The sequence below is a fragment of the Panulirus ornatus genome, chromosome 2 (assembly GCF_036320965.1).
Source record: "Panulirus ornatus isolate Po-2019 chromosome 2, ASM3632096v1, whole genome shotgun sequence".
NCBI lineage: Eukaryota > Metazoa > Arthropoda > Malacostraca > Decapoda > Palinuridae > Panulirus > Panulirus ornatus.
This window is the reverse complement of record NC_092225.1, coordinates 11,712,946-11,729,307: the sequence shown is the minus strand read 5'-3', so window position 1 is coordinate 11,729,307 and position 16,362 is coordinate 11,712,946. Positions and strand designations below refer to the sequence as shown.

Below are 16,362 nucleotides of genomic sequence, written 5' to 3'. Positions count from 1 at the left end.
GCGGGAGACAGCGACAAAGCATAATAAAATAACTACTTTCTCGACCAACCGCTAAGGGTGGATGAACAGCTGGGTTCACTGTGGACCGATTGCCCCAACCAGGATTCGAACATATGCGCTCGATCGTGGGCGACCCGTGGATGCGTCATGGTCAGGAACGCTAACCACTACACCCACGGAGGTCCATACCCTCACATGTTGGACACAGGCGTCCTGATAGCATCGCAACAACTGCCCCTCCCACCAGATGGTCTAACTAGAGCCATGGTCCGCACCACAGCCCTCATCACAACAGACCGTGAGTATCAAGTCCTCCAGGGCTCCAGAGATTGATTTAATGTGTGCCGGTAACCCGGGCGAATCTATTGTGCACCCCATGCTCATTCTGTGAGCGGTAGTGCAAAAGGATTACAGAGGTCACAAAGGGTCTCAGTCAGAGGGATGCTGCATGAGCTGGCAACAGTTGTGTCAAATACCATGATCAGCTGATGTCCAACATCCAACACCATAGATAACAATGAAGCTGTACCAGGTAGTATGATATTGTCGCTGCCACACCTACACCTAGGTTACAGGTCATAGCCTATTTCTGGCACGTTATATTTGGAAAAAGTAATAAGATCAGCAGATTACATGATGCTGTAACTGCCACACTAAGGCTAGGCTACAGGTACTACTGGCGCATTGGCCTAACTGGAGATGTTAACCCTGTGAATTGTAAAGATTTGGACACAAACTAGAACACTGTGTCTTAGAATGTGAAAAAATAGAGCCTTTTAATGATAGATCTAAACAAACCCTGCAAGAAATGTCACAACACATTATTGTTAATAACAAGATACCTGAAATTTTAAGTTTGTATCCACTTTCTGCATCCAGTCGGTAAAACTTACCATATAAAACTATGTAATGTATGTACTGAAATACGAATTGTATCATCTTATGTCATATGAACCTACTGGGGTCTGACTAAGACCCCTTGTGACCCCTATAATCCTTTTGCGCTACCGCCCACAGGATGAACATGGGGTGCACGATAAACGTGCAGAGGACACCGGCACAAATCAAAATCTGGCACGTTACAGACAGCCATAACTCGATGGTTCCAAGCGTCCCCTCTGTTCTGCACCTGACAGGTACACACTTGGACATTATCATATTTAGTGCACTAGAGTCAAGAGATTTCATGCCGAAAGAACTGAGGTATACGAGAACTTTGTGACCACTTCATAGATAAAGATGCTTCCCACGATATCTTCTTACTAAAGACTGCTATGCCTAAAGCTTCTGCCAGTGTAATACACCTCTCTCACGGAAACCGTCATGTCGCTGTGCTTTTCGTACCTTAAAAACTTTGTATCTAAATGTTCTCTGACCGTCTTAAGTACTGTTACCAAAACTCTGTATTTTCTATGTTCTTGTATCTGATGCACCTGACCCTCTTTTTTCTATATTACCAACTCACGTAAACCGTGTATAATACAGATCTCCCGCATAAATGCACACTGAGGCTCTTTACACATACATAACATCTTCAGATGGTCCTCCTTTGTATTACTAACAATACCAGTAACACTGAACCTCCTTTCCGACGGGTGTGAAGACCCTCCAAGCCCCTTGGCCACTTGGGCCCATCTGTCACCATCCTTTGTCAATGTATTGTACCCACTGCTCGTACTCTGCTTACCTCCTCCTACACCAACTGTGCCTGTTCACCCACACTCACAAAAAATCTTTGTCTATGTGTACTGAGACAAGTATATATATATATATATATATATATATATATATATATATATATATATATATATATATATATATATATATATATATATATGAAATCAATTTACAAGCACTTTTCAGTATAACACAGGTATATATATACGATCATAGTGCACGCCTGTACACACCTGTGCCACCTCTAACTCTCACTACATAAAACACCTGAGTCAAGCTAATGAACCTGTACAGAAGTATAACTGGTTCCTCTCATTACCTGGCCAATTACCAGGGGGGTTTGCACGCTCGTAAATGACTGCTTCCTTAACTGATTAAGTCCGTACTCTGCTCGCTGTCGAAATCCACGTTTTTATCCTCCGATCAAACATCAACCTATTTCTTTTCTTATCATCATTGGTGATCGGTCTGTATAAACCTGTTGATCGGTGGTTTTGTTACTATCGAAGAACTGATCGTCAGCCCAGGAAAAAAAAAAATCTTGAGAAGAGAGAAATCACCAAAAAATTGAAAAAATCAAATTTATAGGCTTTTTATAATCCTGTCTTCGTAAAAAGATAATGCTCAGCCAATCCTCGTCACCAGCACTTGCAAAATACACCTTGAAAGTCTGCCCAATCAGAATAACACTAGCAACATGAGGTTACGGTCAGGGACAATCTGATAGAATTTCATGAGGGACATGAAGGAACACAGGCTTTCTCAATCGTGTCCAGTGGAAACGATAGGCACCATGGCGCTTCAGATCTGGTGAAGCCAAGAGAACCGTTAACTTTGGAAGTTCTAACTTTATCAATGTACGTAGATGGAAATCCTTCTGCATACATACTATGCCTGTTAGCCTACCTGGTGCATGATTGAAGGACGAGCCTCCACCAGAAGTGTACAAGAATCTAACTAACCTCTGCCTATCTGGCTAGACACTAGTTTTTGAGAGGTTAATGAAAAGGCACAGACTAAACATTGCGACCAATAAAAACAAACTCCTCACGTGTTGTTTCCAATGGTTTCGCTGCCACAGACTACTGTGGCCAAGGAACGATGACATTTGGCAATTAAGCCTTCCCGTTTTACCCAGGCAAGTATCAACCTTCTGAGCACGCGAATTGCCTACATCATATCCGACCTGGAATACTTAGGTACGGTCGTGTTGAGCCTTCATTCGCCACACTATCAAGATGGGCCGCAGTTCAAGCGGCCGTGAGAGTCTTGGGGGAACAAGACTCAGCCAAGATAAACTCCTCATTTGCATGATAGTATCGTTACAACGCACAAATTAACTAAAAACTGGTCCATTTCGTTCACAAATTAGGAAAATAAATAGTACCCTCTTAATTGTAAGGAGTGCGAGGATACGGATCCGAAGTACCAACCAATTACCTCCTGAATAGAAGCCGCGCCACTGTGCACAAGACACACACACACACACACACACACACACACACACACACTCGTCATCTTCTCTTTTCTCTTTCATTTTTCACGAGCTGAAGATCACGGACGGCCGACTTAAGGCCACGGCAGTGATTTACTAGCGACTATGGCCGGGGGGGGGGGGGGGGATATGATAAGGGATGATAAGAGAACGAAGATAAGAGGAAGATGCAGTGGGACATAGGAAGCAAATAGGTGGGACCAGACAGGGTACGAGAAATGAAACGGGAACTATAGGGGTAAAGGAGGAGGGGTAAGAAGGAGCATCGAAGAGTAACAATAAGAGATTTTTACAAGTCAATCTACTAGAGTGATGATCACGTCCAAGTTGGTCAAAATGCAGCCTGGCTCTCTGTCTCACTATGACATCGACAGTTTCTAGTCTTTTGCTAAAAACGAACGCCCACTCGTCTATGGATACTGACCCATGCGTTGCAGTGTAAAATATTATCAGTATTGAAGCAAACGATGAGAGCATGATGGCTCCTCATCCCAGGGCGTCACCTGCATCCTTTAGCGTTCGGGTACATATGATGTGTGTGTGTGTGTGTGTGTGTGTGTGTGTGTGGTCAAGGGTATGTAAGGGAGAGGTGGTCTTTACCAGTGCAAGACTAATAAGGAAATGGTGATGGTGGTAGATTCGTGAGTGAATGGCCGGTTGTCGCCTGGGTTTTACAATGGACGTAAAATAACAACAACAATAATAATAATGATAATAATAATAATAATAATAATAATAATAATAATAATAATAATAATAACAATAATAATAATAATAATAATAATAATAATAATAATAATTATAATAATAATAATAACAACAATCATGTTGTGTGGAAGTCGAGAACATTATCTCGGAAAGCAAAAATGGGTATGTTTGAAGGAATAGTGGTTCCAACAATATTGTATGGTTGCGAGGCCTGGGCTATGGATGAGTGGTGCGCAGGAGGGTGGATGTGTTGGAAATGAAATGTTTGAGGACAATATGTGGTGTGTGGTGGTTTGATCGAGTAAGTAATGTAAGGGTAAGAGAGATGTGTGGAAATAAAAAGAGCGTGGTTGAGAGAGCAGAAGAGGGTGTTTTGAAATGGTTTGGGCAAATGGAGAGAATGAGCGAGGAAAGATTGACCAAGAGGATATATGTGTCGGAGATGGAGGGAACGAGAAGTGGGAGACCAAATTGGAGGTGGAAAGATGGAGTGAAAAAGATTTTGAGTGATCGGGGCCTGAACATGCAGGAGGGTGAAAGGCGGGCAAGGAATAGAGTGAATTGGATCGATGTGGTATACCGGGGTCGACGTGCTGTCAATGGATTGAATCAGGGCATGTGAAGCGTCTGGGGTAAACCAAGGAAAGTTCTGTGGGGCCTGGATGTGGAAAGGGAGCTGTGGTTTCGGGCATTATTACATGACAGCTAGAGACTGAGTGTGAACGAATGGGGTCTCTGTTGTCTTTTCCTAGCGCTACCTCGCACACATGAGGGGGGAGGGGGATGTTATTCCATGTGTGGCAAGGTGGCGATGGGAATAAAGGCAGACAGTATGAATTATGAGCATGTGTATATATGTATATGTCTGTGTGTGTATATATATGTGTACATTGAGATGTATAGGTATGTATATTTGCGTGTGTGGACGTGTATGTATATACATGTGTATGGGGGTGGGTTGGGCCATTTCTTTCGTCTGTTTCCTTGCGCTACCTCGCAAACGCGGGAGACAGCGACAAAGCAAAATAAATAAATCAATAACAATCATTATTATCATTATCATCATTATCATTAATACTATTATTAGTTATCATAACATTCAACTCTTTACTGAAATGAGTGAAGCAGAAGACAGAATATACTAATATACAGAAAAATAAACAAAGGAATTTGAGAAACGGGGAGAGAGGTCTTAAACAGACTCTCTTAACGCAGACAAAAGGTACACTTAATGTTTCCGCTAATCAATGATGAAGATGTCCACAACGGTTAGGAAGAGGCTGTTCTTGCAGTGGGTTGTATGAGCACTTATGTTCGATGCATCTCTAAACCCGAACGGGAACATGGGGATGAGGCATCTCGAGTGGTGACGGTGGCGAGAACTCCAAACTGTGTGTGTGTGTGTGTGTGTGTGTGTGTAGAGGATCATTGAGAACATCGAGTTATATGAATGCATTTCAACTTGCTTTAAAACTAGTGTCCTACATAACAGTAACTGACATTTGCGAATTTTGACACTATTTGAGAGCTACTACACTGGCCTCTCCCACGACCATGGACCTCTTGATACCAGAGAAGCTAAGTGTCGGGGAAGGGGAAGTGAGTCTAGCCTCCCAAGGGCGGCGCCCCTGGGTGACGGGCGTTGGTGGCCGGCCCACTGACGGTATCACCTCCCACGATCGACAGTGATCGAGGACCCATTGAGGTGATGCCTCTGCCTGCCGGATCATTACCTGGATTTACTTGCCACTACGACCCTCAGCTTTGCCCCCAGACTGACGCCAATCCTCATGGAGGAGGAGGAGGAGGAGGAGGAGGATATTATGCAGGTTTGGGACACTTGAGGACGTATTAAGGGCGGGGTCGGGGAGTGATTGGGCTAGCAAATTCTGTTCACATATACATATAACTTTATTCCTTTCCTCTTAATTGTAATGATATATAGGGGTAGCTGTGTTATAAGGGGGTTGAAGTGTTATACAGGAATGGCAGTGGTATACAGCGGTGCCGATGTTATACAGGCGTGGCAATGTTATACAAGGATGGTAATATCACAGAGGGATGCCACACTCATAAAGGGGTTATACAGGGATGGCAGTGTTATACAGTGATGCCATTGCTATACAATGGTAGCGTAATGTTATACAGGGGTGACGATGTTAAACAGGGGTGCCCAATTGCATACAGGATTATCATGATATTATACAAGGACGGCAAAAGGTTACCAGAAAGTTTAGGATTTGATTGCATCATTCAGCCGATAACATTCTACTCATATTAACTCGACTGAGTATAATCATCGGGCTCAGAGTTTATATTAAGAACGTCACACACACAAAAAAAAAATGATAATAATGTGTGACATCAGTAATCCAATTCATTTCCCCATTTGTTTCACAACAGTGACCTGCAGAGAATAACCAGAGGATATCGATTTAGACAAATTAGCGGCAAACGTAAAATAATGTCCATTAACCTATGGGTAACTGGTGTTACAGACCTGTAACCTATGGGCAATGAGCTCAACTGGCAACAACGTATGGATAATGAGCGCTACCGGCCAACAATCTATGGACAATGAGCGGTATTAGCTACTAAGATGTGGATAATGAGTACTACTGGCCTATAACCACAGGATATTCACTACAGACGGCGCATTAACACACGGTCAATGAAGCTGGTAAATCATATGAATGGAGCTTAATCATGATTGACTGTGGGGGGGGAAGGAAACAACCGACCATCTCGCCCTAATGCATGGCTCTATCACTGTGGTCAGGATAATGCTACACCACAAAGGTCGGAGTGCAATTTGCTAATAATGATATAAGCACAGAGGTAATAATCATACCTTAACATTCATTAGCATGAATAACAAGGCACTTAACCCATACCAAAGTCTGGATCATTACTGAAGAAGACAGCTATCGGTCTCACCTGGTCAGAGGGATGAACATTTGAACTCAGCGACCGTAAACGCGTTTTGTGCATCAACACATGTCCCATGGCATGTTGAACACATGCTTAAACAGTCCGAATATCAAATGAATAAAAAGAAACACACCGGATAACGTAAAGCTAAAATATGTTAAACAAGGAGGGGGTCATAACATTATGGGCACAGCTGGGAACAGCACCACGGACGTAGTCACCAGAACCAAATACCCAGAACAAATCACAATACCAATCATACGGCAAAGATCACAAACCAATCATACGGCAAAGATCACACGACCAATCATACGGCAAAGATTAAAAAACCAATAATACGGCAAAGATCACAAGACCAATCTTACGGCAAAGATCACATGACCAATCAAACGGCAAAGATCACACGACCAATCAACGGCAAAGATTACAAAACCAATCATGCGGCAAAGATCACACGACCAATCATACGGTAAAGATCACAAGACCAATCATACGGTAAAGATCACATGACCAATCATACGGCAAAGATCACACGACCAATCATACGGCAAAGACCACACGACCAATCATACGACAAAGATACAAAGATCACACGACCAATCATACGGCAAAGATCACAGGACCAATCATACGACAAAGACCACACGACCAATCATACGGTAAAGATCACAAGACCAATCATACGGCAAAGATCACACGACCAATCATACGGTAAAGATCACACGACCAATCATACGGTAAAGATCACAAGACCAATCATACGACAAAGATCACATGACCAATCATACGGCAAAGATCACACGACCAATCATACGGCAAAGATCACAGGACCAATCATACGCAAAGACCACACGACCAATCATACGGTAAAGATCACAGGACCAATCATACGACAAAGACCACACGACCAATCATACGACAAAGATCACAGGACCAATCATACGACAAAGACCACACGACCAATCATACGGCAAAGATCACAGGACCAATCATACGACAAAGACCACACGACCAATCATACGGCAAAGATCACATGACCAATCATACGGCGAAGATCACAAGGTTAATCACCCGGAACATGTAGCAAAGCAGTACTCACCAGCTATCTCAAGGGTTGCGTTCCTGCTGGTGACCTTGCCGACAGAGTTCGAGGCCACACACCAGTAGACGCCGGCATCGTTGTCCTTCTTCGTGTGCAGCACCTTCAGGAAGAACAAGCCCCCGGTGTCCAGCTGCACGTGACGACCCTTGTGGAGGCTGAGAGGGAGAGGCGCCCGAGTCACAATGCAGTCATAAACATGTTGGCGGGAAGATGGGTGAGACAATATGATAAATGGCAAAAAGATAAATGAGAAGTGGTAAACGGGTGAGAGGGCCAGACTTCAACTGAAGGGCGATAATATTAATGAAAACTTGACTGTAGGAGAAGAACATGTCCGTGTAGACGATGGTAGATCGTAAGCGGTGGGAACAGGTGGTTGGCAAGGCGAGTCGTGTGGTGGAGATAGGTGAATATCACGATATCAGGAGAATGGCCGTCCTACCACCTCATCCAAAACATAACTCTCAAACTCCCTCCGCTGGTGTGAGCTCACAACAAAACACAGTGTGGCCTTGTCTACAACCCTGCGGAATGCTGAGTATGTTGAGTCACACTGTCATCCATCTCTCTGAAAACCTAATGCCATGACGCCACAAATGGTTTTTGCCCGGGGGAAAAAAAATAACGTCACACGCTACTAAGCTGTAAGCTGAGACCACTAAAGGAGTTTAGAAATACAGCTGTAAAGCAAAGCGCCTCACACTAGCAACATCATCTCCCAGCAGCAGTTAACACTACTAGAGGATGTGGTGAAGGGTTGATCTTCCATCAATCTATGTACTCAAGTCTGTCGAGTGTTTGTATTCGTCTTGCTGAAGCCACAGCATTGTAGGAAGGGAAACAGAGTGACTGACATGAGTAGCACTTCCATTATAACATGATGGAATCCTCAGACGACCCTTATTCCTACATCCTACCCAACTGAATGTATCACTATCAGCTTCAGTCTTTCAGCAGCAATTAATCTATAATCCTTACGTTTATTCTACCAAGCACAAATGTCAGATCCTCAAATGGATGGATCAAAAGAGGTTCAACGTGTATCTAAATTTTTTCATTATATTCTACATCAATTTCATGAAAAAAATAATAATTGCTACGAGTCCAGTTGCATAATAAAGAGGTATAATCAATGTTTGAATTCCAGAGGACACATGAGGGTGTGCTATCCAGCAAAAGGAAGATGCTTACTCGAAAGGCTGTCCATCCTTGAACCAGGTGATCTTGGGCTCAGGTCGGCCCACAGCGTGGCAGTTGAGTGTGGCCGGCTCGTTCTTGGGCACCAGGAGGTCGGCTGGGTGTTCCGTGATCTCCGGCGACCGATACTGCCCTGCAACACGTACAGAATACAAAAATTAATACAAACATAGAGAAACATGAGACTTTCATTTTTTTCCTCTCGTGCAAGGACGAGGGTACTGAAGTTGAATCATATACCAAACAAGTGTACATAGTGATAATAGACAAGCAAAAATTACCGCAAAGACAAATAAGGAAATAGTGACATACGCAACGAGAAAAGACTATAGTAATAAAAGAATGAATAAGTAAAAGACAAAATACTTTTCATAACTTTATGCACAGAAGAAAACTTTTCATATTCCAGTATGAAATGCCTTCTATAAGTTTATCATCCACTGGTATATAATCAATATGCTCTGCTGGTTTCTAATATGGGACACAAAGCAAAACTTAAAGCCATAAAATCCCCATTCTAAACATTCTGTGGCGGGAAGTGCCACTAACTTTCACTATTGTAACAATCTTTGGCTCCATATACACAAAAAGTAATATATCAATACACGTTTCTCAGTAGTACCTCTTAAGACACCTACTTCCATCGGCGGCGAGAAATCCGCCTTTGAAGTACAAAAACTCGATATTCTAAAGCCAGAACCTTACATTCAAGCGTGGTCCATACACAAGTATCACTAGCCTTTCAGCTTGCGTAATGCACCAGAGAGACGCGTGCCCCCCCCCCCCCCCCCCACACACACACACACACACACACACACACACACACACCCACACACCACCACTACCACAGAGTGTTCAGGACGGGGTCCCTTTAAGTCCCCGGTGCCGCCCCCTCCCCAAGACAGTGGCGATCCCGGCAATAGGTAAACAGCGCGGGAGACAGAGGCCGCCAGGTGGAGGCCATTAAGAGCCTCCCGCGCCCCCACCAACACCAACACCACAAATATCACCACCACAAAAATGCTATAAAAACAATACGATAAAAATGACGCCTGCAACCTCACTCTCCCTGGTAACAAGGGAAGCAAGGTGAGGCTGAGAGATGCGAGGCTACTAGCGTCGATGAAAAAAAAACACGTTACAGTAACGGTTTACACACTGACTCGTCCGCATCAGCGTCCGTGACTCCCACCCACCCTTCCTGACCCACACTGTATGAACAATAAGCAAAGGGAAGGCAATGTTAAGCGAGCGGCTGATGGTTGCCCTTGCCTCGGCCTCCGTGTCCACCACCGCCACTCTTGTGCTGACTCCGACCAAATGACTTGTTTGTTGTCTTGCTTTTATTTTATACCGGCATTTAGTGTCAATTCCTGGAGATTAAGGTGTCACGCTGGCCTTATTTACGGCACACACAGGCATACGCACTGCATACCTGCTCCCACCAGCGGCCCCTCACGCCCTCACAGGAAACACTACACTATTTTCGTTTAACATCTTGCCTCACGTCGCTTCCTGCCTAATAATTTACTAGTTCCTCCCGTGCACCCAGTTTAGTACAGCTATAAACTATCTGACACCAAAATCCGAACGAACGTATTAGTGTTAATCTTGGTATCTGTTGTGTGTGTGTACATCCATACATATAGACAAGAGAGAGAGAGAGAGAGAGAGAGAGAGAGAGAGAGAGAGAGAGAGAGAGAGAGAGAGAGAGAGAGAGAGGGGGGGGGGGGGGGGGGGCAGACAGTATATCTTCCTTCCTTCTCCGTATATAAACAACATGAAGTAGATACGGCTCAGTCTTGGGCAACATGATAAAGACATTCTGTAACACACAAGAACCACTCGGGCATTCGCGAGTGGCAGGCCCCCAGACATCAAGAAGCAGTCTGGGCTCCGGGGATATCTAGGAAGTTTAGAAACAGTCGACACAGCTCTACTACAGAGCGGAAGGGGCAATACCATTACAAAAACTGGAGACCAATTGTACCAAGATAACATATTAAAACTTTTAAAGGAGTTCCAAGACACACATTCACTGCTCACTTGGTAGCAAATTCTCCTCTACTATCCAGGAAAATACAGTTTCAAAACTGCCTCTTTCGACTGTTCATTTATCATGCTAGAAACTTAGAAAACACTTGGAAATCAACAAAATAGTCACCAAGCAGACTCGATATACTTTCCCTTCATGTAACAACAGTCACAATAAATGAAAATTTAACCACATGGAATACTTGGCCAAGTAAGGGGGTGGATCCTTAATTTGCATACAAAGATCCCAGCGTATAATGACTTACAGAACAACATCCAGTTTTACAGTTGTTTCTTCCGCATTAACATACATGACACACGACAGTACAATTACAGTCATACACCACCATCGGAAGAAGACATTTGTCACCCACTCTCACCCACTGAAGACTCAAGCACTATAAACTGAAACCAATAAAGTATTCAAGTGGGCGTGCGTTGGATAGAAAGAACTGGACTGATATGGTATATAAGGGGTGACGCGCGGGTGGTCGGTTGAAGAAATGAATACTAAGCGGTCAACACAAACCAAGGAGAATTCTGTGGGGCTTGGTTGTGGATGGTAGATTCTAATTCTAATATAATATACATGAAAGCTAGGGGTGTGTACGTAGGAGGTCGCGGTTGGATGTGTTCCTACGCAAAGGCGTAAAGTGCAATATGGCACAAAATGAAGAAACCAAATACGAATCTAGAGACCAAACAGCAATACTTTAAAGGTTAACACAATAAAATTTCAACAAGAAGAAGTGAAACAGTTAAACTATTATATAACAAGATAGAGAACAACGTCATTAAAGAAAGGAGAGGTAGGAAATAATCATGTGGGTTAACCTCATCCTTTGTGAAAACCAAATAACCAGGGCGTCGCTGGTGATGATAGGTAGGATCCGACAACCGTTAACAACACTTGAAAACTGACGATGAAACGAGTGAAGGCATTGGTAGTCATCCAGCCAGTTCTGGTTGTTGGGATCATCCACAACTACTCATTTATATAATGTCTAACGATCATATATGGCTGACAGCGTTCCAGTAAAAAGGGAACCTTAATTCATCAAGTAATATCTACTGTTATCTAAACGTTAGCGTGAAATATAACATGTTCATGAAAACGAAGGAAGGTCAGGTTCCTACTTTGCACAATGAATCAACATTCCAGCTGTATTGAGGGACAATGTATATATATATATATATATATATATATATATATATATATATATATATATATATATATATATATATATCAAAATAACCCAAGCGAAGAGCCGGGGTGCCTTATTTGCGTCTAAATAATATTAACCCTTGAGGTCTTAGAATCCCTCAGTTCATCACCGTGACAATGAGACCAAAGTGGTGGAAATGGTGAAGAATTTCACCCAAGCTTCTCCAAAATGCATCATATCGTCCAGTCAGGACACAATAGCATAGCAGCCTCATGCAACCAGCCATCACCTACACCAAGTTGAGGGGATGGAATTAAGCCTTCCTAATCGACAAAAAAAAAAGGAGGGAAAATATACATAACACAAAAGTGATATAAACAATAAAAAAATTATGATTCCCTTATAATCCGGAAGAAACTAAAATCGCCAGGCTAACAGAAATTAAACGGGTAATTACAGCATTAACATGTGAAGAAATGATAATACCACAGGCAAAAATGTTTTAAGCCTGCTTATCCTACTTACATAATGGAAGAAGTAATATCCCAGCTCAGTCAGACTGAAAAAAGCATATCTGAGACATCAAAAGCATATTATCCTAACTAAGACATACATACAATAACAATTCTACCAAAACTATAATTAGAAAACGGGGGTTAACTTATTTATCATATTGAAAATGACAATCTCATCTGAAGATGAAAAAAATTTGGCTATGCCCGATTTGACCACTCACCACCACTGTGACGCCAACCTTTCATCCGGGACGCGAAGACGGAGACGTACGGACGGACTTTCGACGCCAGCGACAGATGGACAAAATTTCGTCACCACGGACGACCGGACGGACTGAGGTGATAAATAAGAGGGACGATTTGGGATATCACGGACGGACAGACAAACTGTCAACATCGCGGACAGATCGATGGACGGACTGTGGACAACAAGGCCATACGGACGAACTTACATGACATGGTGGACGGACGCAATGATTGTGGACATTGAGGATGGGCTGTGGACATCGTAGACGGACGGTCGGATTGTGGAAACCGCAGACAAACTGATGGTTACTCTAACAGCAGAGGAATCATCAACAATACCTTTCAGCTTCACGCGTCGGAAAATCCAAAAAAAAGTTTACCTAAAAGGCACAGAATATACGGTACTTCTGAATACCAAATAATCACAGAATTCTTATACAAAAATCATAACGTATTCCAAACATGACCAATGAAACGCAAGAGCCCCTCATCTCGCTCCCTAGAGCAAGAGTTTCCGTGCATAATACCCTACGCGCCTCGCCCACACCCTCCCTCCTCTTAGCTTGAGGCAGCAGCTGCAGCTCGCCTGTCTCCCCCCGTCTTGGTCAGAGGCTTCAACATTAAGCTGCTTCAAGGCTTCCTTGGGCTTCTCTTAATTACTGCCGGCCACGTGATAGCCCTCCGGCAAACCCGATAGCCACCCTCACCCTCCGGTCCCTCACCTCCTCCAGCTTCACCCCCACCCCCGCCTCCATTCTCCTTCAGCAACCCACTCTTCCATCCACCTCTCTCTCTTCCAAAGACTGCATTCTCTTAATCTCCCCTTCTATTATACCTTTAAACATCACGCTAGTTTCTCCTCCCCACCGATCACATTCCCCACTGGAACAATCCCCTCCCCCCACGGTTCTTAACCTCGTTCCCCGACCCACACTGGTCCTTATATACCCTTGTCGTTCACCCCCACAGTACCTCCACCCTTCCCTGCGGTACTTATCCTTGTTACCCTTCAATATACCCGTCACTCACTTTTCCCCCCAGAGGAACCATCATCTCCATCACTGGGCCGTGTGGTACTCACCCTCGTTCTCTTAGTCCCTCCCTGGTCCATCTACACCTCCGCCGCTCACCCTCCACCGCCGCCACCACCACAAACCTCACCATCTCCCAAAGGTACTCCACTGACGTCCCCGTCCCCCCCTTTTCTACATCCCGTCGCTACTCCACCCTACACGAACCCTTTCATCAAGTTCCTAAGCAGGGAATAAAACAAAAGCCTCGCTAACCCTCCATCACACCTCAATAACTCCACCCTACTCCCTGCCCCCGTCACGCTCGCACCGCCGCACTCCCTAGAAGGGTTGGTCGAGTGCAGCTGTCCCTCGGGGTGGCTGGAGGCAGAGGTGTGTGGGAAAGTGTACGGGTGATAATTAGGTCATCCGACTTCATTCATCATTTGCTTTCATTGCCACTTCAATAACCAAGCGTGTCTACGGAAAAAAATATAATGATAACAGGACCAAAATTACGTACCAGTGTTTGTCAACGTTGTAATACATCCATGAGTCTCTATTTGCAACTTGGAGCCACCATAAAAGCATTCCATGAAATTTGCATCTCATAACACTTCACAACACGTCGAGTACGTGAAAGATGATCACAAAACAGTACTGAAATATTCCTACAAACATCAACGTTGAATATAAAAGGACAAAAAACATATTGTAAATACTTCTCAGCTCCCTGCACTCTACTCACCCTCCCTATTCTCAGCTCCCAGCACCCTCCTCGCACTCCCTCCAGCCTCTCAGCTAGTCTCAAGTTACCCCCCTACCAGTACACGTCGACACACACCCCGTCACCCCCTCACAGGATGAACCAGTTGGATCAATAACGAATTCTTCATCCTGATTAACCTTGTGCATCAAGAGCAACCAATGTTCGTAAATACCAATCTTCATGTGTCAACAGGGCGTCGTATTTACCTCCGCTGATCTTGGTTTTATGCTCCGCTTACCAAGGTTTCCCACTCTTTGAGCCAAGCCATTCAACACGGGTAATCCGGCTCTCATTCTAGGTATCCTCAATAAAGAAACTTCATTCAAAGGTCTATCTTGTTCAACACATCAGCTGGAAGACTGAATTACGAACAATTATTTGGTTTCCTAACATGGAAGAACTCAGCCTCCCTCCCCTGTGATCCAATTCCATGTACACAGTAAATGTGGACATAATTTTCTTCTTGAATATCGTTATCGAATAATATAAAATTCGAACTCGTGCCTTAAAAATGTTTAGCAGAACTCCTATGCTCACTATTGGTGCCAATATCCAGCAGAGTGTCATACAGCATATGTAAAGGCGTCTCAGCATTACCCGTGTGGCTATCATTCAGCATGGGGGCAAGAGGGGTTTTTATAAATAGAGACGGTAAAGCATTTCCATCAAATCAAAAATAACATTTGTATCCACACAAATTTCGTTTTCATTTGCCTGACAGACCAACTTTATTAATATATCAACTCCTCGTACGGCTGAAGTCACTATCTACAAGGGTTACCTTAACTGTTGGCCTGGTGTCATGATCTCCTTTAGCATGGAGTTCAAGAGTGCATTAAACAGGACAGTATCCACTAAGCAAGTCTTGTCTCTTTTCCGATTCCATCATTTTCTTGTCCTTTCCCACACTCTTCGCCTTTGCACTTCATCTCCCCATTCACCTCTTTCATCCCTCTATTCACCTTTACTTCTCTGTTCTCTCTAAACCCCTACCACTCTATTCCCTCACCAGTCCCGTTTTTCCCAGCCTCCCACCCCCACAACCCAAGCAAGCCCCCCACGAGAGCACACTAGAAGAGGCATAGGCGTTGATTAGCCACTCGCAAACATCACTCAGGGTTCGATATTTAAGCTACCGGTCCTGCCCAGGGACTGGATCCCCCTACTTGCCTACTCTACCCGCGGAGGCCGCTATTGTCTCAGGCCTCTACTTCATCAGGGCGCACCAGTCACTGAGGCAACTGAAAAGGGGGGAAAAAAAGAAAGAGGAACGTGGGAGGAGGGGATGGATGGGGGAAGCTTGAGAAACTGGATGAGAGGGGCTATTGGGAACGACCAGAGGGGGGGGAAAGGGGGTCGTGGGGGGGGAAGAGTGTGGAAACAAATGATAGATGTGAAGGAGGTGGGGGAAGGGGGGGAGGGGCGGGGGGTTGAAATTCCGGAGGTAATGACGTGTATAGCAGCACCGGAGAGTTCCCTCCCTCCACGGGTGAGGCGTCATTATGGACAAAA

General features: G+C 44.2%; 1 protein-coding gene across 3 annotated transcripts in view; it reads right to left on the bottom strand.

Annotated features, from left to right (window-relative positions):
* LOC139753425 (protein sax-3-like) overlaps window positions 1-16,362 on the bottom strand; it is a 666,847-nt gene that overhangs the window by 64,346 nt on the left and 586,139 nt on the right. For all 3 annotated transcript variants that reach the window (XM_071669912.1, XM_071669920.1, XM_071669931.1), the window contains exons 2-3: window positions 9,105-9,243; window positions 7,911-8,068 (exon numbers count right to left, since the gene is read on the bottom strand). In XM_071669912.1, coding sequence (XP_071526013.1) covers window positions 7,911-8,068; window positions 9,105-9,243 — 297 coding nt within the window. The remainder of the gene's footprint in view (window positions 1-7,910; window positions 8,069-9,104; window positions 9,244-16,362) is intronic.